This window comes from Cricetulus griseus, chromosome 2 (genome assembly GCF_003668045.3).
Source record: "Cricetulus griseus strain 17A/GY chromosome 2, alternate assembly CriGri-PICRH-1.0, whole genome shotgun sequence".
Classification (NCBI taxonomy): Eukaryota; Metazoa; Chordata; class Mammalia; order Rodentia; family Cricetidae; genus Cricetulus; species Cricetulus griseus.
Window position 1 is genome coordinate 144,403,234 of NC_048595.1, and position 24,515 is coordinate 144,427,748.

The 24,515-nt window shown below is 39.2% G+C and overlaps 1 protein-coding gene across 3 annotated transcripts in view; it reads left to right on the forward strand.

Moving 5' to 3' along the window:
- The window catches only part of Ube2w (ubiquitin conjugating enzyme E2 W), a 57,887-nt gene that overhangs the window by 12,096 nt on the left and 21,276 nt on the right, over positions 1-24,515 (forward strand). For all 3 annotated transcript variants that reach the window (XM_035440001.1, XM_035440002.1, XM_027398805.2), the window contains exons 2-3: positions 9,181-9,272; positions 12,719-12,821. In XM_035440001.1, the coding sequence (XP_035295892.1) occupies positions 9,181-9,272; positions 12,719-12,821 (195 nt within the window). The remainder of the gene's footprint in view (positions 1-9,180; positions 9,273-12,718; positions 12,822-24,515) is intronic.

Below are 24,515 nucleotides of genomic sequence, written 5' to 3' on the forward strand. Positions count from 1 at the left end.
CCTTTCTGGGGTCCATTTGGTGCCCTGTGTTTCGCACTTTTGTACTTTTTGTTGATGGTTTTTCTGTTTAAAAATAGCTGCAAGCATAGTACTAAAGGACTTTTTAGGGGTCCTGAGTTCATGATTGCTATCATGTGCCTTAGAGAAAATGCTTGTGTCAGATAAGGTTCACTTAAACACAGCTGTGGCTGTGAGTTTGATGCTAATGAGTTAATATGTATTAAATTAGTGACATTTATGTATTTATTTATTATGTGTGGTGTTGGGGATTGAGTATAGGGCCTCATGCATGCCAGGCAAGTGCAGGTGCCCTGCTGATGAACTGTATGTTCAACCCAATAAGGGATCTTTAAAGAGAAACAGAAATATGAGGCTCACTAGTGGTTGCCTGATGAAAATGTGATGAGAATCTTGCAGAAAACTGTTTCCTCTGTATTCACTAATTCAGTGTTTGCTAAGATACAGACTACCGTTTTGAATACTGCAAATTGACTGTATTTTAGGTTTCTCAATCTGAGTTGAAAGTGTAAACCAGATTAAAGCTGGTAAAATTTGTGTTCCTACATCCAAGTTCCTTGTTTCTACTTTCTCCTGCAGTTCAGTGACTTTTCTGTTTGGTGTTTGCTGGGTTTGGTTTTGTTTTTCAAGTTGTCCCACACAATTCAAACCAGCTGTTTTCAACTTTGACCTCATTTTGAAGTCAGCTGGGAAATATACAAGTCTCCAGATTATGATTCAGTTGCTCTGGCATTTGTTTTGGAGTTGTGCTTGACTCTTAGGTAATTCTTTTTCTTCTTTTAAAAAAAGATTTGTTATTTATTTATGTGTCTTGGTGTCTTGCCTGCATGTGTGACTGTGCCCCAGTTGTGTACTTTGCCAGAGAAGTCCAGAAAAAGCCATTGGGTCTCCTGGAACTGGAGTTGCAGACAGTTGGTAGCTGCCACGTGAATGCTAGGAATAGAACCCAAGTCCTTTGGAAGAACTACCAGTGCTCTTAACTGCAGAGCCATTCTCCAGACTTCTCCTTAGATAATTCTAAAGTGCAGCTTCAGTTAAAGACATGTCTTTACATACCACATAGGGATTTTAGATGAACAAATTATATAAACTGGATTAGTTATAATGCATCTTTTTGTTTCTAATGTAGAGTTCAGAAGACCTAAGACATTTCAAAGTTTAATTCTCTGGAGGACCTTTAAGAATCAATTTTAAAATTATAGAAGTGTTTATGTAGTTCTTGTCTTTCTACATAATTGTAGTTCTGTCAAAGAATTATATTTCTCATTTATAACAAAAGCCCGTATTGGGGCGCTGAAGAGATGACTCAGAGGTTAAGAGCATTGGCCTTCCAGAGGTCCTGAGTTCAATTCCCAGCCACCATATGGTGGCTCACAACCATCTGTAATGAGATCTTGTGCCCTCTTCTGGTGTGCAGGCAGACATGCAGAAAGAATATTGTATATATAATAAATAAAATCTTAAAAGAAGAAACTGTTTTTAAAAAGCCCATATTGATAGTCTTACTAATTTTCCCAAATTTTTTTGTTTATGTGAGCAGACACAGTTCTGCAGTTAAAGTTCATTGTGGAGCAGTATTACAAGTATGTTGAGATGAATGAGTGGTTGTTGAAGGCTGCTAGGAACTAACTGGTTCATTCTTACTAATTGTGTGTGCCTAGGTGAATTCATAAGGTATTTATTTTAGTAGCTATATTTAAATTTTTGTTTGTATTATTTGTATTTTATGTGCATTGGTGTTTTGCCTGCAGTATATCTGTGTGGAAGTCTCAGATCCCCAGGAACTAGAGTTACAGACAGTTGTGAGCTGCCATGTGGGTGCTGGGAATTGAACCTGGGTTCTCTGGAAGAGCAGTTCTTAACCACTGAACCATCTCTCCAGTCTGTTTGTTTGAGACAGGATTTCTTTTGTCTTCCTTCTAAGAAATGTGCTTTTGGTTGTCAGCTAGGGGGAGGCTATAGGTGTCATCTGGTAGGCAGAGGCTAGAGGCTTTGGACACTTATAGGACATAGCTCCTTCCTACTGAGAAATACCTGGCTCAGAATGGCAGGATCCCCTGTGTAGAGGGATAAAAGCCAAAGTCTGGAGCCCACCAGATTGGAGACCTTCCACATTAAACCAAAATCACCCTAGAGCCTGGCTGTCCTGGAACTCGATCTGTAGACCAGACTGGCTTTGAACTCAGATCCAACTGTCTCTGCCTCATGAGTGCTGGATTAAAGGTGTGTGCAGTCACTTATATAAGGTATTTATTTTAATTTGGATCTTGTTTTTTTTTAAATTAATGTGTATATTATTTTTGTCTGTCATGTGTATGCAGGTGCCTGGAGAGGCCAGAAGAGACTTCAGATACCATAGAGCTGAAGTTTCAGGCAGTTGAGGTGCCCAACAGGAATACTAGGGACCAAACTCTGGTCCCCTGGAAAAGTAGTAGCAAATACTAACTGCTGAGCCATGTTTCCAGCTCCAATTTTTGGATTTTTTGTCTCATATAGCTCAGGCTGGCCTAGAACTCACTGTATGGTTGAACCCCTCCCTGGTCCTCTTACCCTCACCTCCGGGACCATAAGTGTGTACTACTATGGCTGCCCATAGGTTATTTTTTAAAATACATGATCTTTAGGTGTATTCTTTATTTATGTAATACCCCCCTCTTCCTCTTCTACCTCTGCCCACTGTGTACACATAGGTCTGTGAGGCCATGCACTTGATGATGGGCAATCTACCAGTAGCCACATCACCATAGAGAAGTGAATTCCCCCTCTTCAGCAACCATTGGCTGCCAGTGTCTCCTCTGCTAAGGGAGTGGGGTCTCGTGCCCTTCTCCTGTCCATTCTATAATGTTGACTGGCTCAATCTTGGGCAGGTCTTGTGCCATCACAACTGCTGTGAGTTTATGAGTGCAATAGTCATATGACATCTGGAACACAGGATTTCATATCATTTCTCCTCATTCTTTGGCTCCTACATTCTTTCTGTTCCCTCTTGCATTATGTTCCAAGAGCCTTGAGGGAAAGGAAAGTACCTATCCCATTTAGGGCCGACCACTTACAATCCCATATTCTCAATACTTTGACCAGTTATGGGCCTGCATTAATTGTTGCCTACTGCAAAAACAAGTTTCTCTGACCAGGGTTGAGAGTATTACTGAGCGAATTGTTGACACAGCTATGCAAGGTTGGAAGGTGAAGTTGTTAGGTTCCTTTTTCTAGCAGGTCCCTGTGGTGCTTGTGTTGGGGAGTGGAAAGGGAGTCATTGGTCTCTGCAGCTTCTGTGTTCCTGGGGTTTTGGCACGGGGAAGAGAAATTTATTTATTTTTTTGGGGGGTGGGGGGGCATTTCGAGACAGGGTTTCTCTGTGGCTTTGGAGGCTCTCCTGGAACTAGCTCTTGTAGACCAGGCTGGTCTTGAACTCACAGAGATCAGCCTGCCTCTGCGTGTGCCACCACCGTCCAGCATGGAAGAGAAAGTTATAAGTTTGTTCTTGGTTAGTAGTTCCCTTAGACACCTGTACTCCACTGCATTCTCCTTTGCAGTGTCTTGGTTTATTTACTTTTTTTTTTTTTTTTACATTGTTAATCTTTAATGTTGAATATGAACAAAAGTAGTTCCATGGTCCTATTTTATTTACTTACTACAACTTTGAGAGGTAGTTTGGAACGTACCTGGCAGAGCGTCTTTGTGAATCTAGGTGTCTTTTGAGCTAGAAATTAAAGATAACTTTTAAAATGGAAAGTAATGCCATTCTGCTGGTAATTTTATTTTATAAACATTTTCATGTTGCCTAATGGATTTATTTCACTTTTATGTGTATGAGATTTTGCTTCTGTGTGTCTGTGCACCATGTGCATGCCTGGTGCCTACTGAGGGAGCTGGAGTTATACATGGTTGTAAGCTGCCATATGAGTGCTGGGAATTTCTCTCGCAGGTTCGCTGCGAGAGAAAGTGCTCATAACTACTGAGCCACTTCTCCATCCTCTCTTTATTTTTGTTACTGAGGGTTATACTATGTAGCCCTGGCTGTACTGGAACTCCACGTAGACCAGGCTAGTCTCAAACTCACTTGCTTGTGCCTTTTGAGTGCTGGGAACAAAGGTGTTCACCATCATATACTTTATATTTTTTATATTTAAATTAATTGTATTTTTTAACATTTCAGTTTATCTTTGAGTGAAGTAATTATCAATAGATATGCTTTATTTAGTGTGTAATCTCTCCCCCTTCCTCCGATTGGATGTGTTGTTGTTAAAATGATATATTCAGGTTTGGTTGAAGTCAACACTGTAAGTATAGCTCTGATTCTTGAATTTTTTTTTTAATTTAAATTAGAAACAAGCTTGCTTCACATGTCAATCCCAACTCCCTCTTGCTCCCCTTTTCTCCCTCCCCCTACCAGTCTCCCCAATCCCCCACCCCAGTCCCCCTCTGCTCCCCAGGGAGGGTGAGGCCCTCCGTGGGGAATCTCTAAAGTCTGTCATGTCATCCCACACAGGGCCTAGGCCCTCCCCCATGTGTCCAGGCTGAGAGAGCATCCCTCCATGTGCAATGGGTTCCCAAAGTCCATTCATACACCAGGGATAAATACTGATCTACTACCCTAGACCCCCATAGATTGCCGAGGCCTCCTCACTGACACCCATGTTCAAGGGGGTCTGGATCAGTCCTATGCTGGCCTCCCAGCCATCAATCTGGATTCTTGGATTTCAGAGTTACTATATTCACTTTGTTTTTGTTTTCTAGTGTTACCCAGGTATCCACCCTGCTGTATAGTGCTGGGAGTGGAAGCCCCCTTATGCTTTGACACATTTCTCCTTTGGCTTTCAGTGTATAGCAGTTTTTCTGCTGTACCTTTTGGGTATGGAGAAGTGCATAACCTTTACCCCTCTCTTTAGTAGCGTCTGTAGCACAGTTTGGCCTCAAATGTACAGTCCTCTTGCCTCAGTCACAGTGAGTGTTGGACTTACAGGTCCCCTGTGCTGTGGGCTCCTGGAGAGTTTCAGTTGTCATACTTTTCACTTTCTGGATCCTTTTCAGAATGTAGAAAGGGTTTAGAGAATGAAACCTTTGTTGTAGGCTCTCCCTTTCCTTAAAGAGGAAAAACGTAACAACAACTGTCAGAGATTAAGTCTATAGAAGATGTACTCAGAATTCAGTGGTGAGGAACTTTCATTTGTTTTTTGCTTTATGCAGATAAGGCCAAATTATTGCATTGCTAGACTATTTTGTAGTATTTATAATTAATTTGTTTGTTTGTTTGTTTTGTTTTCCGAGACAGGGTTTCTCTGTGGCTTTGGAGGCTGTTCTGGAACTAGCTCTTGTAGACTAGGCTGGTCTCGAACTCACAGAGATCCACCTGCCTCTGCCTCCCGAGTGCTGGGATTAAAGGTGTGCACCACCAATGCCTGGCTTAAAATTAATTCTTAATGTCTTGCCCAGGGTAACAGCTGGGTGTGGTGGCATGCTCCTCCATGTGTAAAGGCTAGCACATGAAGGTGGTCCAGTGTTGAAGGTCATCCTTGGTTATAACAAGTTTCGGTCAGTCTGGACTATATGAATCCCTGTCTCAAGAAAACGAGAGGGCTGGGGAATGTCAATATGGCTGATACTGTAATGCTGTCATTGTATTGAGGGTTCTTTTTCTTCTCACATCATGCTCTCCTGTGGTTTGCTTTCTACCTTTAGTTGTCAGCTAGATGACATTGGAGAAAACAATGGTGGCCATCTTGGTAATGTTTTTTATGGTACTGGGGATTGAACTCAGGGCCTCAATAATACTATGTAGACATTCTGCCACTGAGCCACATCCACTGATAGTCTTTAAATCTACACTGTTACACTAGAGACCATTGTTACATACTTTTTTTTGGACTAGGGAATTTAAAAAAATATTTTTAATTAAAAAATTATATCTGTTGTAGTGCTTGCTTTTAATTCCAGCACTCAGGAGACAGAGGCAGGCAGATCTCTGTGACATACCCTTGTTTTAAAGATTGGTTTATTTTATGTATATGAGTGCTCTGTCTGCCTGTACAACTTTATGCCAGGAGAGGGCATCAACTCCCACTCTAGATGATTGTGAGCCATCATATGGGTGCTGGGAATTGAACTCAGCACCTCTGGAAGAGCAGCCAGTGTTCTTAACTGTTGAACCATCTCTCTATCCCCACATACTTTTTTTAAAGATAGGGTCTCACTATGTAACCTTGGCTGGATTGCAAATAGTAGTGTAGACCAGGCTGGTTTCAGACTCAGAGACCTGCCTCCCAGTTGCTGAGATTAAAGGCTTAGCCCACCACACCCAGCTAACTCTTCATTTTGAATTTCTTCCTTTCTCTTGTTTGTATTTCTTTTTAACTTCAGTGAGAATTTCTACTCTTTAAAATAGTTTCCCAACAAAAACAATGCTCACACCAACACAAAAATCTTTTCAGGGTTTCAGTTTGAGATAAAACTTCATATGATGTAAAGCCTACCTATACCTTTAATTCATTCCATTTTTATATACCATATAGAGCCCTTTGTTATTACATATTTATTGTCAGTTTCCCCTTTTGAAAGTAAGAAAAGGGTTTTGTCAATTTTGACAGTTGATGTATTGTTGTTGCCAGTGTTAATTAAGGATTTACTCTGTTCTGCTTTTGGCACATGCTGGCACATAGAAAAACAAATTACTGTGGGGCTGGAGAGATGTTAAGAGACTAGCTGATCTTTTAGAAGACCAGAGTTGGATCCTAGCTTCCACTTCTGGTAACTCACAAGTACTTGTAACTCTAGCTCTAGGAAATTCAGCATCTTCTGGCCTCTGTCGTCAGAGGATGTACACACAGCAGACAAATGTAAACATAAATAACAAATGAATCTTTAGAAAACTGAATTAATGTCAAAGTGGAGCCACTTTAGAAATGAAAAAGCTTTTTAGATTGTGATATAAGCTACATAGTTTAAAACTGGGAATATTTTTCTTGATATAGTCTTTAATCTTCTATAGAGTCATGTTCATGTTAAATAGCTATAGGTTCTTGAAGGACCCGTCATCCTGCTATGTGAAACAGCAAAACTGTCAAACTAGTACCCAAGCACATACATTGGGAAAAGTGATCAGAAACCAAAGAGGCAAAGACTGCATTACTGTAATAAAAAAGTAGTCTGCTAACACAGTTGCGCAAAATGTGCTCAGACATAGACCTGCCGGTGCTTTTCGTTTGATGAAAATTAAGTATTTGTAACTTCTCCAGACTTTACAAATTACTAGCAGTAATCATATGGCAATTTAAAAACAAAGAAAAACAAGACCGTCAAGTTGTTAGAGCGAGTCAGATAGGTTATAAACTTCACTAGTACCACAGCAGTTGTTACTGATAGATCCATTAACAGTAAGCATGCTGAGAGGGCACAATGTTAGGCTTCAGAAAGAGTACTGCATTTGTTTTTGACAGCTGATAATTAAAATCTTAGACTTTCTGTTCATCAGCTAGTCTCCTTTCTTGATTACTCTAGGGCCGCATTTAGTGTATTAAGTTTGTCTTTATCACTGTGCGTTTGTTTGAATGGACACAGAGCAGGACTGATTACGTTATAGCATCTTTTCTGTTTAGTGAAGTCCTCCAGAGAGGAGGAACCACAAAACTGTTCAGAATGTGGCCACTGAGATAGGCTTCTGAAATACTCTAGGCAGGGTTCCATTATTTGGAGCTCTCTTTTTCTCTCCCTCTTCCCCTCCCTCTGTTCCTCCAGCTCTCCCTCTGTCCTCTCCCCCACCCCCCAAAGTAGTATTTCACTATGTAGTCCAGGCTAACTGCAAACTCATAATCCCACCTCAGGTTCCTGAGTTCTGGAATGGAATATATCATTGCACTAGACTGAAAGACCATTTTTAAAGCAGAAAATCTATTTGAGTTATAAATATTCATTTTTTTAACTCTTAAGAATTAGCTCCCAGGGGTTGGAGGGATGGCTTACCAGTGATGAGCACTTGTTGCTGTTGCAGAGGACCTGTTTCAGTTCCCAGCACCAACATGGTGTTTCTCAGTCGTCTCTAACTCCAGTTCCAGGGTATTGGATGCACACTTTTGACTTCTGAGGGCATTGGGCATACAGGATTATATGGTATACATACATACATGTAGGCAAAAATACTACTTTGGGGGGGGTGGGGGAGAGGACAGAGGGAGAGCTGGAGGAACAGAGGGAGGGGGAGAGGGAAAGAAAACAGTAAAAACAAAAATGAGAGAATTAGGAATTAAGAAGCCAGTGAGATGCTCAGTGAGTAAAGGTGCTTAATCACCAAGCCTGTACAACCTGAATTCCATCTCCAAGACCCCACATGGTAGAAAGAGAAATGGCTCCCACAAGTTGTCTTCTGATTGCCACAACTGTGCACTCACACAGATTTTTAAAAAATAAAATAAGTAATTTGGGGCAGGAGAGATGGGTGAGTAGTTTAAGAGTACTAGCTGATCTTCCAGAGGACCAGAGTTAGGATTCCAGCTCAAGTAAAGTAATAAAATGTGATTTAAAAGGATCTTTATAATCTTGCATACAATTTCAATAACATTAGTTACGTGTTTTGTAATGTTGAGGGTTAAACATACAGCCTTGCTGTGTACTCTCTCTATACAGTGACAGTTTTACTGTGGCTTTGTCTACTGATAACAAGCAAAAAGTGCAAAACGTAAAGCCATTTAGAAATCTAGTATGTGAGAAAAAAACCTTCTAATGTACAGTGAAAATAGCCATTAAAAGTGAATCATTTTCAGATAATCCTATTTAAGAAGATAAGTACAGAATTAGGTTATGAGTTGAATTTAAATTGTTTTTCAGAAGGCTTTTGTGTAATAAGTTACTTCCATAATTTCCCTGGAATACTTCTCTATCTCCAAAGTTAGAGTAACTGCTGAAGCTCTGCACCCTCAGTGAAGTAGCCGTGAAGAAGGGGCTGCCCTTCAGAGCTGCTTACAGCAGTATTGTGGGATTGGAATACTCCAACACTGGTTGTGAATTGTAGGGCAGACCATAGTTTAAGGATTAAGTATGGATGCTTTGTAGAGAGATTCAAGGGCCCTGTAAAGAAAGAGGTTCAAGCATTGGAAGGAAATTTAATCACCAATTTTAGACTGTATAGAGGAAAGATGAAAAGTACAAATTACTATTGATATTTTCTAGAAACGACTACAGAAAGAACTGTTGGCTTTGCAAAATGATCCACCTCCTGGAATGACATTAAATGAAAAGAGCGTTCAAAATTCAATTACACAGTAAGTATCTGATTTTTAAAGTTCTTATACTGTGCAAGTATGTACTCATTAAAAAAAACAATTATGTTCATATTCATTGTATAACGAAAAGATCTTATTCCATGTATTTGCAGATTCATTTTTTACCTTACTGTGTAATTTTTTTGTGTGTGTAATTTGTAAAGTTTTCTTTTTTCTTAAAACAACCCTTGTGTGTTTTTCATGTTCTTTTTATTTATGTATTCTTTTTGCTATAACTCAGGCTAGCCTTAGTCTCTGGAAAACTACAGGGAGGTGTGTGCTGCCTCTTATGTACCAAGCATGTGTTCTCCAGAGTGCAGCACAGGAAACTAGGAATTAACACCATACTTTATACACAATGATTAAAACACCATGCTGTACTACTCTAAAGAAAGAACAAAGGTTTGAGGAGAGTTACCTAGAGCAAATTGTACTTTTTTTTTTCTTCAAAGCATTTCTTGTAAGAATGAATCTGTAAACTGTAAATGTCCACAATAGAGAAGGGTGACACATTAAAATGTTACCACTTTATTGTTTGTAAATCATAATTATCTTTGAAGATGCTGTAGAAAGGCTTTATTGATTGGGTGCAGTAGAACATACCTGTAGTCCTAGCTACTCAGGAGGTTGAGGTAGGAGAATCAGGATCACTCTGGACAACCTGGTGAGAACTCTGCCTAAAGAACAAGCCATGCCCCAAATAAAGACAACATTTGTATGCTGCTTGTCTTAGTCCACAAAAGCAGCTCTCCTTTGGAATAGAATAGATAACTATTTCTTTTATTAGAAGCCAGAATGTGTGTAAATATCAAATTCAAACCATTAGTTTTTAAAAAGAGTAATAGTCACAGAAATTCAAGAGTTGAGACTCACTAGAGAAAAGTATGTTTACTTTTCCCCTGGCATCCTTACTCTGAGGCGTGTGCTCACGATTGGAATCTAAGCGCTGATGGATGGTTCAATATGTATGACTGGGGCTAGTGAGATGGCTCAGCTGCTAAAGGTGTTTGCTGCACAAGCCTAGTGACCTTGAGAACTCAAATGAAGGTGGAAAGTGAGAACCAACCCCATAAAGTTATCCATATCCACATGCACATGGTACACATGCACAGTAATTATTCATAAAGATGAAAAGTTGTGTGATTTAAATGTGCACATAGTAAAAGTATTGTATTTCTATTTCTTATTGTCAGTGATGCAGTAAACTGCATAATGATAATAAAATATACCCCCCAAAATGTAACAGTGAAACAGTAAAATTCCTGAATTTTAAAGCAAAACTTAATATATGTTACTTTTTAATTAGCAAAGATAAAAATTTATGGCACACAGTATTGGAAATCATGTCATTGACCTAGTTCATGCAGATAGTACATGATTAATGATACGTTTGCTTTGCTGTTATTTAAAAACTCTGCTTTGTATGTTAAAAGTACATTGGTTGTGTTTGTAAGTCCTACAATTTGTTACATAAAGAAAATGAAGGCATACCAGGAAATTGTTTCCTTGGATTATCACTCTGGGGCATATAGATGTGGGTGGATGGGAGAAAATGAATTTTGAAGCTGAGAAAGACCTAGTTCTTTGTTTTGTTTTTAATGGAGGGGGCAAGCACACGTTTGAGCATGTGTGTATGTGCAGGTGTAGCTGGGTATTGAACACAGGCCTCTTTATCATGCTATGCAAGGACTCTGCCATTGAACTGTATACCCCTACAGGTTTTTTACTTTCTGTACAGCTTTGTGTTATATTTAATTTACTGTATACTAGCTCTGGTGGTAAAAATGCATGTGGTTCTTTACATATGTAGTATCATTTCGCTCTCCCAACGGTATCCCTCCTACATCTAAGGAACTCAACATGCATTCTGAAAATGAATTGTCATATTTTAAGGGCTTCTGTACTTTAGTTGATTTCTTTCCCTGACTATGTTATTATTTTATACATTTCTAGTTCCCTACTACATGAGACATGAGTAGAACCTTACCATAGTATTCCCTATATTCCTCTGATTTCCCTAGATGGATGGATGGGTGGGTGGGTGATATTGACTGGCAGGAAGTACTAGGCGCCAAACCCAGGCCCTTGATCATGGTCCACGAGTATTCTACTGCTGAGATATAGCCTCAACCCCAGTTTTCCTGTATTTAAAATAAGAATATTTTTGTACCCAAGAAGCATGAGGTTAAAGGACTTGGCTAACTACAGCAATGACATGTGAACATGTGACAGCTATAATTAAAGTCTCATTCTTACTGACAGGTTCACGTCTAAATGCTCCCCTATCATCTGCTATTGTTTTCTGTCTTCTCTTCTAAAGACTGGATGATCTTTACAGATTATCGGTACCAACATTTATGCTCTTGATTGTTATACATGAAATCAAACAAAGCAAGCTTACAGTAGATGTCATAGAAAACTGTATGTGCTTTATGAAATTGCTGAAAGTGTGTTAACAAGGAAAGACAGTAGAGAGCATTGCTTGTAACCTTCAGAGTAGATGGATGGGAATCAATTAAACTTCCATTTAGTCTTCCTTAGACCACTACTCAGGAAGTTGGTTTGTCAGTTTCAATTCTCTGTAGTCTTTGCTGATAGCAGTTTCTCCCATTGCTTCTGACACTGATCAGGAAGGCAGTTAATGAGCTTGGTGTTGTCCAAAATGATTTTAGTTATTATAGAAAGTAGTCTTTTGAAAGAAAATAAGATGGTGTGATCTAAAAGGATGGGCATGATATAGACTGGTATTAGCATATGGAAGTGAGTTTTATTTGTTTGTAGTTCGTTTCAGATCTGGGTTACAAGCCTGGCTCTGACCTTGACCCAATTTCTTTAATTCCAATTGTCATAGAAGGATAGGGAAGAGAGTATTTAAAGCCTACTCTGGGATTGGAGAGAGAGCTCAGCAATTAAGAGGGCTGTTGCTCTTCCAGAGTACCCTAGCTTATGTCCTAGCATCCATGTCACTGGTGGCTCACAAGGGGATCTGTCACCCTGACCCCCATGGGTACTAGCACACATATAGCACATATATAGCACGAACAGATCAAACAAAAAAACAACCCTGCACCGAGGACCAGAAAGGTAGCCTAGAAGGTAAAGCACAAGGTAGTTACTACCAAATTCAACTCCTGGAACCCACATAGAGGTGGGAGAAAAGGATCAGTTCCACAAAGTTGTCTTCTGACTTTTACATGTGTGCTGTGGTTGTGCATGTCCCCCATACAATAATAAATTGACTCAAACATGTAATATACATAGCAATAAAGAATTACAAAGAAAAAAACCACAGTGTGAGAGTTGTTGGATGAAGTGCACCACTACACATGGATTACTCTGGCTCAGTGCCTGGCATCTCAATGACCTCTTTTTTCCTTTTATCCCAGTTCTTTTTAATCTTAAGTTTTAAATTTGTTCAGTTTCTGTTTTTCTTTTTTCTGTCCTAGGTGGATCGTAGACATGGAAGGTGCACCAGGTACCTTATATGAAGGGGAAAAGTTTCAACTTCTGTTTAAGTTTAGTAGTCGATATCCATTTGACTCTCCTCAGGTAACTGCCTTGCATGTAACATTTTATTGTAACTTTAGATTACAGCAAAATGCTAAATTGGTTATTTTTGCCTCCTTAAAAACTATATGAGAAACCCAATGTAACTATGTAGATAGATTTGTTTTTACACTCTCTTATTTGAAGTTAAGATTTTGTGACGTTTATTGGGGCAGAGGCTTTGCTGTTATGCTTCTAGGAACTTCAGGTTGTTTGTCATCCATGGGTCTCAAGAGCACTGAGAACAGGTTAGCATTTTTAATAACTGTGGGCACTCTTTCTCAATCAGGAGATCCATGCTTGCACAGATGCAAAGGCTCTTTTAGAAGGACTGTGTTTTGGTTTTCCGTTGATGTGTTTTCTTGGCAGTCTTCTGAAATGAGTGCATTTACAGATGTTAAATACATGAGTCAACCTGAAATCTTATCATTATAGTTTGAGACAAACACTGTTTAGTTAATAGCTTAATATTTAGATAAGGGCCGGGCCATGGTAGCATATGCCATTAAACTAAGCATTCAGGAGGTAGAGGCAGACAGATCTCTGTGAGTTTGAGGCCAGCCTGGTCTACAGCTTGAGTTCCAGGACATCTGGGGCTACACAGAGAAAAATGCTCAGACAAGGAATAATAGTGGTAGTGGTATTTAAAAAAACAAAAAAACACAACTCCTTTTTTTGGGGGGGGAGTGGGAGTGTTATGTGTATTAGTGTTTTGCCTGTATGTATGTTTGTGTACTGTGTGTGTCTGATGTCCTTGGAGGTCAGAGGGTGTTGGATCCCCTAGAACTGGAGTTACAGGTGATTGTGAGCAGCCATGTGGGTCCTAGGAATTAAACTTGGGTCCTCTGCAAGAGTAGGTACTCTTAACAGCTCAGCTCTCTCCAGCCCCATGGACAGTTTTTAAGAGCTTTTTGACTAGTAAATAATTAATTGGAGGTTAAAGTGAAGAAATTCTGGGATGATTTCCAGGGTTCTGACTTGATGGTGAGTTACTAGAATTACTTATTCTTGACAAAATTAAAGCAAAGTATTTCACTCTTTAAGCTTGAAGTATATGAGATGCGTTGCTAATGTGGCACTGTAGCTTTCTGTGTTTTTGCTAATGATGTCTTCTGGAAAATGAACCCAGTACCTAAAATTCAACTGGTATGTGATTAAATATGTGCTATTTTAAGCAAATTCATATTTCATTGTCACTTTCAAAATAATATTCTAAATATAGCTTAAATCTTTTCTTGGCCATAAGAGACAATAGGGAATTAGTTATAGCATTGTGTTATAAAGAGAATTGTTTAAAGAGGTTGAGTTAGCTGACTCCTTAATTACAAAGTTGGGGTGTGAGCAGAAGTCGTTAAGACTTCAGGCTCCCTTTGCCATTTTCATAGAACTTTAATGTGAAGGGATTCTGCTGTTAGTGACCTCTGGGCAGTATAATAAACATCCATTGACTAATCACAAGCACAAATATCACCTTTTCACCAAGAATTTGTCTGTATTTTCTATTTTTAACTTTTGGTATTCTTTGCCTTGGTGTCTTCAGCTGTTTCTGCCTTACTTCAACAAATATACAACATAGCACTTTAGAGTCTCCCCCGAGTTGAATGCATCTGAGTGCCATGCACACACACACACACACACACACACACACACACACACACACACACACACATTAAAATTCAGTTTAATCATATGAAAACAGTATTTCTATAAGCATAAAACCAAACCAAGTCAAGCCAGGCAGTGGTGACACACACCTCTAATCCCATAACCTGGGAGGCAGAGGTAGGTGGATCTTTGTGAGTTTGAGGCCAGCCTGTTTACAGAGCAAGTTCTAGAACAGCCAGAGGGCTGTTTTACAGAGAAACCCTGTCTTTGAACACCCCCCCCCCCCCCCCGGCAAAAAAGAAGTTAAAAAGTGTTCTGCAAACTCTGTAATCTTTTATTAAAAATCAAATATCAAATTTAAGTAGTCTCCCAAAGAACCTAGGTAACAAAACAAAGAGGGTGCTAAGAGAGACATACACAGATCCACCTAGGAAGGGGAAAAAGACAGGATCTCCTGAATAAATTGGGAGTGTAGGGGCCAGGGAGGAGGGTGGAAGGGGAGAGAAGATGAGGGAAGGGGAGTGGGAAAAAATGTATACTTTAAATAAAAAAAAATCCTAATTATCTATCATCCATCCATCCATCTGATCTTTTGCAAGGCAGGGTTTCTCTGTATAGCTGCCCTTGAACTCATTTATTAGACCAGGCTGGCCTTGAACTCACATAGATCCGCCTGCCTCTGCCTTCCAATTAAAGGTTTGTGCTACCTTGCCTGGCCCACACTTGTACCCCTACCCTATTTTTGCTTTCCTTAGTAACATCTGTGGATGATTATTTCCTATGGAATCAAGTCTACCTTGGCTATCAAGTCCCTTTATAGACATGTTAAAACTTAATCATTGTTTTGCAGATTACCTTCCTGCATTATACTGTATGGTAATGTTTATATATCATATTTCATAATTTAACTTTCATTCTGATTTTGTCATCTAATAGCTCTTAATAAAGTGGTTATGAAACACAGATTTAGTTTCATTAAGTGAAGAAATTGTAGCTTGTAGAAAGATCTTATTAGTGGTTTGATTACTAGTTAGAACACTCAAGAGTGAAACCAAGTCATTTCTTTCCCTGCTGCCATACTGCTAAGTAGATACAGTACTATGGGAAAAGTGTCTGCTTATTCTTATAAGAGCCTCTAGGAAAGTGAAGATTATATGTAGAGTATGAAAAGTCCTAGGACAGTCATTCCCATTCTTTTGGAATCCTGTTTTTTTGTTGTTGTTTTTTTTGTTTTGTTTTGTTTTTTGAGACAGGGTTTCTCTAACAGTCCTGGCTGTCCTGGAATCTGTAGGCCAGGTTGGCTTTGAACTCACAGAGATCTGCCTGCCTCTGCCTCTCAAGTACTGGGACTAAAGTCTTGCACCTATTCCTTTTAAGCAGCTTATTTTGTAGTGCATCCATGTTGTAGAAGTTGTATATTCTAATTTATATCGGTTAAGAAAATGACAACTAACTGGGCGGTGGTGGTGTACGCCTTTAATCCCAGCACTTGGGGAGGCAGAGGTAGGTGGATCTCTGTGAGTTCGAGGCCAGCCTGGTCTACAGAGAGTGAGTTCCAGGACAGGCTCCAAAGCTACACAGAGAAACCCTGTCTCGAAAAACCAGAGAGAGAGAGAGAGAGAGAGAGAGAGAGAGAGAGACAGAGAAAAGGAGGAGGAGGAGGTGACAACTACTCCAATGGCAGGGAATTTTTTCAGTTATCAAAATAATATTAGTAATGCGGGACAGTCTAGTCTTAAACTCACAGAGCTCCGCCTGCCTCTGTCTCCTGAATGCTGGGATTAAAGGTGTGCCACCACTGGCATTAAAACTATTTTATTTTGGCTTTGAAGTAAATGTAATGGGTCCAACAATCCAGACTTGTGTACATATAAATTACAGGTTTTTTCCAATAACTGAACCTTTTTAGATATTCCATTTTGAACTGAATTCAAAAATTCCTTTGAATTCAGTTACCCAGTACCCAGGTATTTTGAGGAAACAGCAACATTGACAGTTGTTAGATAAGTTTTTTTGTTTGCTTGTTTTGTTTTTGTTTTTCGAGACAGGGTTTCTCTGTGGCTTTGGAGGCTGTTCTGGAACTAGCTCTTGTAGACCAGGCTGGTCTCGAACTCACAGAGATCCACCTGCCTCTGCCTCCCGAGTGCTGGGATTAAAGGCGGGCACCACCACCGCCAGTTGTTGATCTGCCTATGGAATAAACAATACTCAATGTAAGACTTATAAGAAAAACAGAATTTTGTGAGTGTCCCCAGTGTATACCAGTCTGATTGTGAAATGACCACTACTAAATCTGTGATGCATACAGATCACTCTATATCTGTGCAGCTTGCTGTGTTTTCCTCCTCTTGTTCATGATTATTTTCCCACATTGTATGCCATTTTACTCTGAAAAGGCTACTTGCCTAAATAATGATGTTGGGCATGATTATTTGTTAAAAACGAAAACAAAAACAGTACTTTTCAGTTACTATAGGAACAGAAATGAGGCACCATCTCATCATCATTTTCCATTAATGTGCAGTTAATGTTATCCATATAGGAAATGCCTTTCTGTGTAAACACTGTGTTTGTGCTAAGTTCCAGGTAAATGGCTGCTTACCTCAGTCTGTCTTGAGCATTTATACTATGTATGCCAACACTTGTCTTTATTTATACTGAGAAATTGAAGGGATACAGAGACTAAAAAGGCTATAGGTTGCCTTTAAAGGCCTTCATTATTTGTATGGATCAGCATTTACTTTATGTATTAGGGACTGAGTATTTAACACAAAATCAGATCTGTTTGGCACTAGCACTCAGGAGGTTGACTATTACTTAACCAAAGAGTTCTAGGCTAACCTGGGCAACAAAACAAGACTCTGTATCAGAAAAGCAAAACAAAATGTTGGGAAGATGGTTTTGGAAGCAGAGTGTTGCTGTGCAGATGTGAGGGCCTGATTTTAGTCCCCAGTGCTAGGTGAAAGCCAGGAGTGGCAGTGCCCACCTGAGAGCACTGGGGAGGCGGAGGCAGGACAGTCCCTGTGTCAGGGAGTACCAAGTTCTGTGAGATAACCTTTCTCAAAATAAATAGAGAGTGATTGTCTACACATAAACACATGTATACATACACATTTTTTTTTTAATTTAGAAAAAGAAAAAGGAAAACACAAGAATTGCATGATAGCAACAAAAAACTTTTTATGTAGAGTTTGCGTTCTTTTTTGAAAAGACACATAAACAATAAATAAAATAGTGCAGGATACTAGTAGGTCAAGGGCATGCTCAATAGAACTCCAGTTACTCAAGAAATAAGGCTAACACTTGACAAATGGGACATGGGGAAACTAAAAAGCTTCTTTACAGCAAAGCGGAAGTTCATGAATAGACAGCTTACCTGACTGGGAGAAAATGTTTGTACACTGTACCTTTGACAGACTACAATAGAGACACAGAAAGAACTCAGATTATACAATAAGAACTGAGAGAGGCAAATCAGATGAAATACAAATGGCCAATAAAGATTGGAAAAGTGTTCAGTTTCTCCAACCCTTAGTGAAATGCAAATCAAAACTAAATTTGAGATTCCATCTCACCCCAGCCTGTTGTCATTCATCAAGGAAACGAATAACAAATGCTTGTGAGGACATGGACAGGAGAGAACATTTATAGGTATGTTTGTAGCTCATTGTAAGAATTCAACTTTTCTTTGGGGAGACCCTTTTGAGGGCCTTACCCTGCCTGGAAGTGGAGGGGGGATGGCTAGGGGCAGGTGGGATGTTGGGGGGGAGAGGAGGGAAGAGGGAGAAGGGATTGACATCTGAAGCAAGCTTGTTCCTAATTTGAACTAATAAAATAAAATTAAAATTAAAAAAATAAAACGTCACACAAAAAAAAAAGAATTCAACTTTTGCTCCGATGAAATGGAAGGTTTTGAACAGAGTTCTAGAATCATATCTAGAGTTAAAATGTAGAAAGTAGCAAATGGGGAGACCAGAGAAGCTGTTCAGTGCATCAGGCAGGAGATGATGGTGACTTGCAGCAGCAGGTCCTAGTGGAAGGTTGTTGGAGGTGAACAACAGTTCACACCTGTTTTAGAGGTTAGATCAACAGACAGGAGGGGCTGGTAGATTGATAGGTGTTTGAATAAAGGAGTCAAAACTCCGTGAAGGACAGTGAATTACTTTGAAACAAAGTGGAGGGCAGTAGCTAATTTAGAGTAGACAAGGAGGCAGAGAAGAACCTACTTGAACTGGTAGAACTGGTCTTAAGAGGACAGAAGGGATTTATGTGAAGAGCAAGGGCAGGGCATGAAAGGATTTGGCCGCTTAGATATGGCAGCATATACTTGTGTATGTCTGTGTTCAGATACATGTAAGGGCTGTAGATGTGAGTGTGGGAGTGTTTAGGGTCTGATCAGAGAAGGTTCGTCAGAATGGAGGAATGGGATACTTATTTCCTAGGCTTTAGGACATGTAGTCAGACTGGGGAAACAGTAAAGTTCCCAAACTTAGTGCCTTAACTCTAGGTATTTTTATCCTGCCTCCTCTTTCATGTCAGTTCTCCCCATTCTTCTAATACCCACTACCTTTACATGCCCTTATAAGAAAATTCTATTTCAAAGAAACATCTCAGATAATTACAGATGTTTACAATTGTCTCAGTATACTTGCTTTAAGCTTTTCCAATTGAATTTTTGCAGAAAAATAGTTTTAGCATATAATTTTTCTTAGAAACAGTAGGGACAATGATTATTTTTGAAGAGTCACTGTCCCTTCAGTTCTGAAGCCATACAAAATAAAGATTAAAAATAAAAAACTTTGTCTTTGAAGTACTCTTTTAAAAAATAATTTATTTTATGTGCATTTGCAAGTATATCTGTGTGAGGGTATCACATCCCCTGGAACTAGAGTTGCAGACAGTTGTGAGCTGCCATGTGTGGGTACTGGGAATTGAACCTGAATCTTTTTGGAAAAGCAAACAGTGCTCTTAACCACTGAACCATCTCTCCAGCTACATGGTGATGATAATCATGGAAAAGTGAGAAAACTGTTACTATAGATGCTAATGATTTGTGTGTACTAAAAGGAAAAATCTGCTTTGAAAATTCATGAAATTTCAATCCTTCATCATTTTTATATAATTTTTGAAATTATAATTCTATCACAGATCACATGTCCCCTTCCTTTTCCTCTCTTTATCCCCTCCCATGCTCCCCTCTGTTCTTTCTCTCAAATTCTTGGCTCTTTTTCCACTCTCTCTTACACACACATACACACTCACACATACACACACACACACACTCACTCACTCTCTCTTTCTCATTCCTAAATACAACTTAATTTGCCTATATAATTTTACTTGTATTTATATTATCTCCCTAGCCAATTTTGTTAGTTAGTATTAGTTCTAACTAATCTGTAGTTTATATTAGACTTTTAAATTTTACTTACTTATTTTGTTGCTTGAGTCATGCTATTGTGTATCTGGAGCTGGCCTTAAAATTGCAGTGTAGGAACTCCATTATTTTCTTCTTAGTAATAATGTTGACTTGCGTTTTTTGAAGTTTTTTTTTTTTTTTTTTAAGATTTATTTATCATGTATACAGTATTCTGTCTGCATGTATGCCTGCACACCAGAAGAGGGCACCAGATCTCATTATGGACAGTTGTTAGCCACCATATGGTGGCTGGGAATTGAACTCAGGACCTCTGGAAGAGCAGCCAGTGCTCTTAACTTCTGAGCCGTCTCTCCAGCCCTATGCCAAGACTTTAGTAAACTGTGTAAACATACTGAAACATATAATTAAATGTTGAGTACTTGTTACTTTATATTAGATCATTGTAGATATTGACAGCTATCAGACTAAACTATTGTTAAAATATATCAAATTTGAGTAGTGAGTCAAGTTTGAGTAGCTCATTCCTATAGCCCCAGATACTTTTAAAGCTGCTGTAGGAGAAATGCTGAAGCCTGGGGTGATGTGTTGACCGGCCTAGGGAACAGGAGGACTCCATGCTCCTTCTCTCCCCCTACTTGAGTTGTGGTTGTTCATAGTCTGGGTAGGTTTTCATCACTCTGATGTCTTTCAGTTTGGATTTTAATAGATACTACATTCATAGTATTCAAGTTACTCCAAGATTTGTCTGATTGAATTTTTAGACTGAATGTGGAGTAGGTATATATACTTTCAAAATTATCCTGCAAATAGTTATATCTTAGTTCTTACCTACTTTTGAAAATGAGCTACAGTAATAAGGTGATTAAGAATGAAGAGACATTTCTTTCTTTTCTTTAAATTAGAAACAAGCTCATTGTACATGTCAATCCCAGTTCCCTCTCCCTCCCCTCCTCCCCTGCCCTCCACTGACCCCCATCCCATTCCCTTTCTGCTCCCCAGGGAGGGCGAGGCCTTCCATGGGGATCTTCAATGTCTGTCATATCATTTGGAGCAGGGCCTAGGCCCTCCCCTGTGTGTCTAGGCTGAGAGAGCATCCCTCTATGTGGAATGGGCTCCCAAAGTCCATTCATATTGTAGGGATAAATACTGATCCATTACCAGAGGCCCCATAGATTACCAAGGCCTCCTCACTGACACCCACGTTCCAGGGGGTCTGGAACAGTCCTATGATGGTTTCCCAGCTATCAGTCTGGGGACCATGAGCTCCCCCTTGTTCAGGTCAGCTGTTTCTCCAGCCTGGTCTTGACCCCTTTGCTCATCACTCCTCCCTCTCTGCAACTGGATTCCAGAGTTCAGGTCAGTGTTTAGCTGTGGGTGTCTGCTTCTACTTCCATCAGCTCTAGGATGGCATATAAGGTAGTCATCAATCTCATCAGAGAAGGGCATTTAAGGTAGCCTCTTGACGACTATTGCTTAGATTTTTAGTTGGGTTCAACCTTGTAGATCTCTGGACATTTCCCCAGTGCCAGATTTCTCTTTAAACCTATAATGGCTCCCTCTATTATGGTATCTCTTATTTTGCTCTCCTTTATTCTTCCCCTGTAGCTTCTTATGCAGTCTTGGGATTCTAAATCCTAGAGTTATACCCCTACTTCCCTCTGAAATCCTACTTTTCTTGGTTGGGTTTACTGCAGCAACGAACATAGTTTTCTGTTAACTTTTAACAGTGTGATTGTATAACTAATTTTGGCCTGAGGCCAAGTAAATTGAATTGTAGTTTGAAATCACTTGTTTCCAGTGGTCTGGTTATATCAGTCCTAGATAGTTTTATAAGCTACCTGGGACTGCTGTTTTCCAGAAATAAGATTTTTAGTTTTCAGTACCTGCTCACCTGAATTAAAACAACAGAAATACCTATGGGGTATTAAACAAGATGGGAAACAGTATGTGCTTAAAGTTAGCCTTGGTTACTCTTCCCCTAGTGGGCGGAGAACCAGGGTGACAGAGATTATACTGAAACTTTCTGTGAAAACGGAAAAGACTGGTAATACCTTAACATCAATAAAACTGTTGAAAAAATGATTTGTTTTATTTCAGGAATTCATCTCTGGCATGTCAAGCATCTTTTCTCTGCTTAGACAAGCTTCTAAAGTGCCCAGGCCCTAAGGGCTGCTTAATATGTGCAAGTAGTTATCCTGTGTCTGCTTGCTTCAGGTTCCCACTGACTGTATTTGTTTTGCCTGGAATATATTAAATGCCTAATTGAGATTGATTGATTTTGTTTGGGGTTGGTCTCTTAAGAGTCTCACAACATAGCACAGGTTGGCCTGCTGCCCACTTAGCAGTGCTAGCTGGCTCTCAACCCACCTTCTCAACCCAGCCTTCTGAGTACCAGATTTACAGATGTGAGCTACTGCATCCAGCAGGGGACTTTATTTGATTTTTGTTTTGGTTTCTGATGTTAGAGCTGTTTAATTTTGCCCTCTGCTCTGCTTGTAGTCTGTCTGCTGCTTTTGCCTTAGGTGCCATCCCTTGCCACTCACCACTTTGTCCTATGTCTGTATTTTCTTTTGGTCCATGCACAATTCCTGGCTCACGAACATTGGTAACAATTTCTCTCTAAGGAAAATACTGCTTTCCTCTTTCTCAGTCAGCATGTCATGATGACCTTTGTATCTGGCTGCCTGTGTGTTTGTAATAGTCATGTTAAAAACTTGGCAGGTTTTTTTTTTTTTTTTTTTGGCATGGTTACTATTCTCATAAACTTCTTAATTAAAAGACCTTATTTGGTGGGGAAATATATTTTAAAAATAATTGTGACCAGGGAGTAAATTCTCAAGGTACTGCCTGTGTTCTCAGTGAAAACACTGTGCTGATCAAATGGCTTCTGTAAATTCCTGTTGTAGTCTACAAATACGTTGAAATAGGCTATGGTTCATACTTGTAAAATTCCACTAAAAATCAGTTGTGAATAGACTCAGAAAGTGTAAAATTCAAGACTGCCCAAAGCAGGATGTTTGTAGGGCAAGAGCAGTGACATGAGCTGAATTAATGTCATTTCTTAGAACAGCCTATGTAGGACAAGTACTTGATTTCCCTCATTATGCTTCCATTTCTCTTCTGTGCGTAGAGTAGAAGTGGGTGGCCTGGTCTTTAACTTTGCAAGTACTTGTTATGTTAATCTCAGGTAACAGACTGAGCCCTGCTTGTTTGGATCAATTGGTTTATTAATAGCAATATTTGTGAAAATCTTAATAAAGTCAGATTTGTGGCTAGATATTTAAAATCCCTACAAAAACCTTAGCTGATTTTAATTTCACAATACCTATTCTGCATTAAATGTGGGCATACCTCATTCTAGCCATCTAGTGAAACTGATTTCATTGACTTGTCGTCTTCATTTAAGGACCCCCCTCCCACTCACCACCCACCCCCAGTGTACATCAGTTTCTGTCATAATTTAAAGTCTGGTTTTTCCTTCTTGGTATTTTGCAAGGCTTGAGAGATGCTGTAAGTCTGGGCTGAGAACTGTTGGATGTATGTGGGGAGTCATGGATTGGCATCTTTGAGTTTATTTTGATGGTTGTTCTTGTTGTTTGTTTGAGAGAGGGTTTTACTGTTTATCCAAGGCTGGCCCTGGACCTCTAGGCTCAAGTAAAATCCAGAAGATGCTTCTGCAGTGGTGCCCTGCCATACCCAGCCTCATTGTGAATCTTAACTAGATCTTCATTCAGGTGATACTAGTGAGACCACTAATTAGGAATGGCTGCTAAACTACAGAATTAATGTGGTACCTTGTAAAATTCACTTGAAGATTGGTGAGTTAATTTAATTTGAATTTCATGTAAAAGCAAGTAATTTCTCTTAGAGTTGTAGCTTGGAGTAGAGCACTTGTGTATCACTTACAAGGCCCCGAATTCTTTGCCCAGCATTGCAAAATAAAGAGGAACACATACATAGTTGTTCTTAAATCTGTTGCCTTTGAATTGTGTTGGAATATGCATACTGGTATTTCAAGATATGTGGCTGTATTCCTTTCCCTGTTGGATGCTTGGGTGGTTTACTTGAAGTGTTAGAGGAAAGAATTTACAGTTGTACCGAGGTAAGGTAGAAAAACAACTTGAGTGAATAAAAGGCAAGTGGAGAGACAGCAGCAACCTAAGACTCAGTTTGATTTGTTCTTTTTCATCTAAACAGGCTTTTGCTTTTGTTTCATTTTTGTTATAGTTTCAAAATTAAATACTTTCGGAACTTCAGTGCACTTGGTTTTTTTGTTTTTTTGTATTTTGTTTTTTTTGTTTTGTTTTGTTTTTTTGTTTTTTTTGAAATATGCTTTCAGTAACTTTGAAGTATAAATTGGCCTCACATTCACTGAGATCCACCTGCCTCTGCCTCCCAAGTGCTGGGATTAAAGGAATGATAATGAATATTCAGTGAGTAATGAGTAGAATTTGAAAAAAACAAAAGTAGTTTACCATTCATTAGTCTAAAAATACAAATTTAGAAAATTTCAGCTAATTTAGGAAAACAGTCTAGGGTTTCCTACTACTGCATGGCCATTTATACAGAGAGGTTGTTACTAAATTGTTTTGATGAGTGAGTATTTGCTACTGAAGTCTTTTGTTTTTATTTTATGTCTTAAAAATCAGTACTTGTTAAATGTGGAGAACATTTTAGTTTTTAATAGTAGAGAATATTGAGCGTTAATGGAA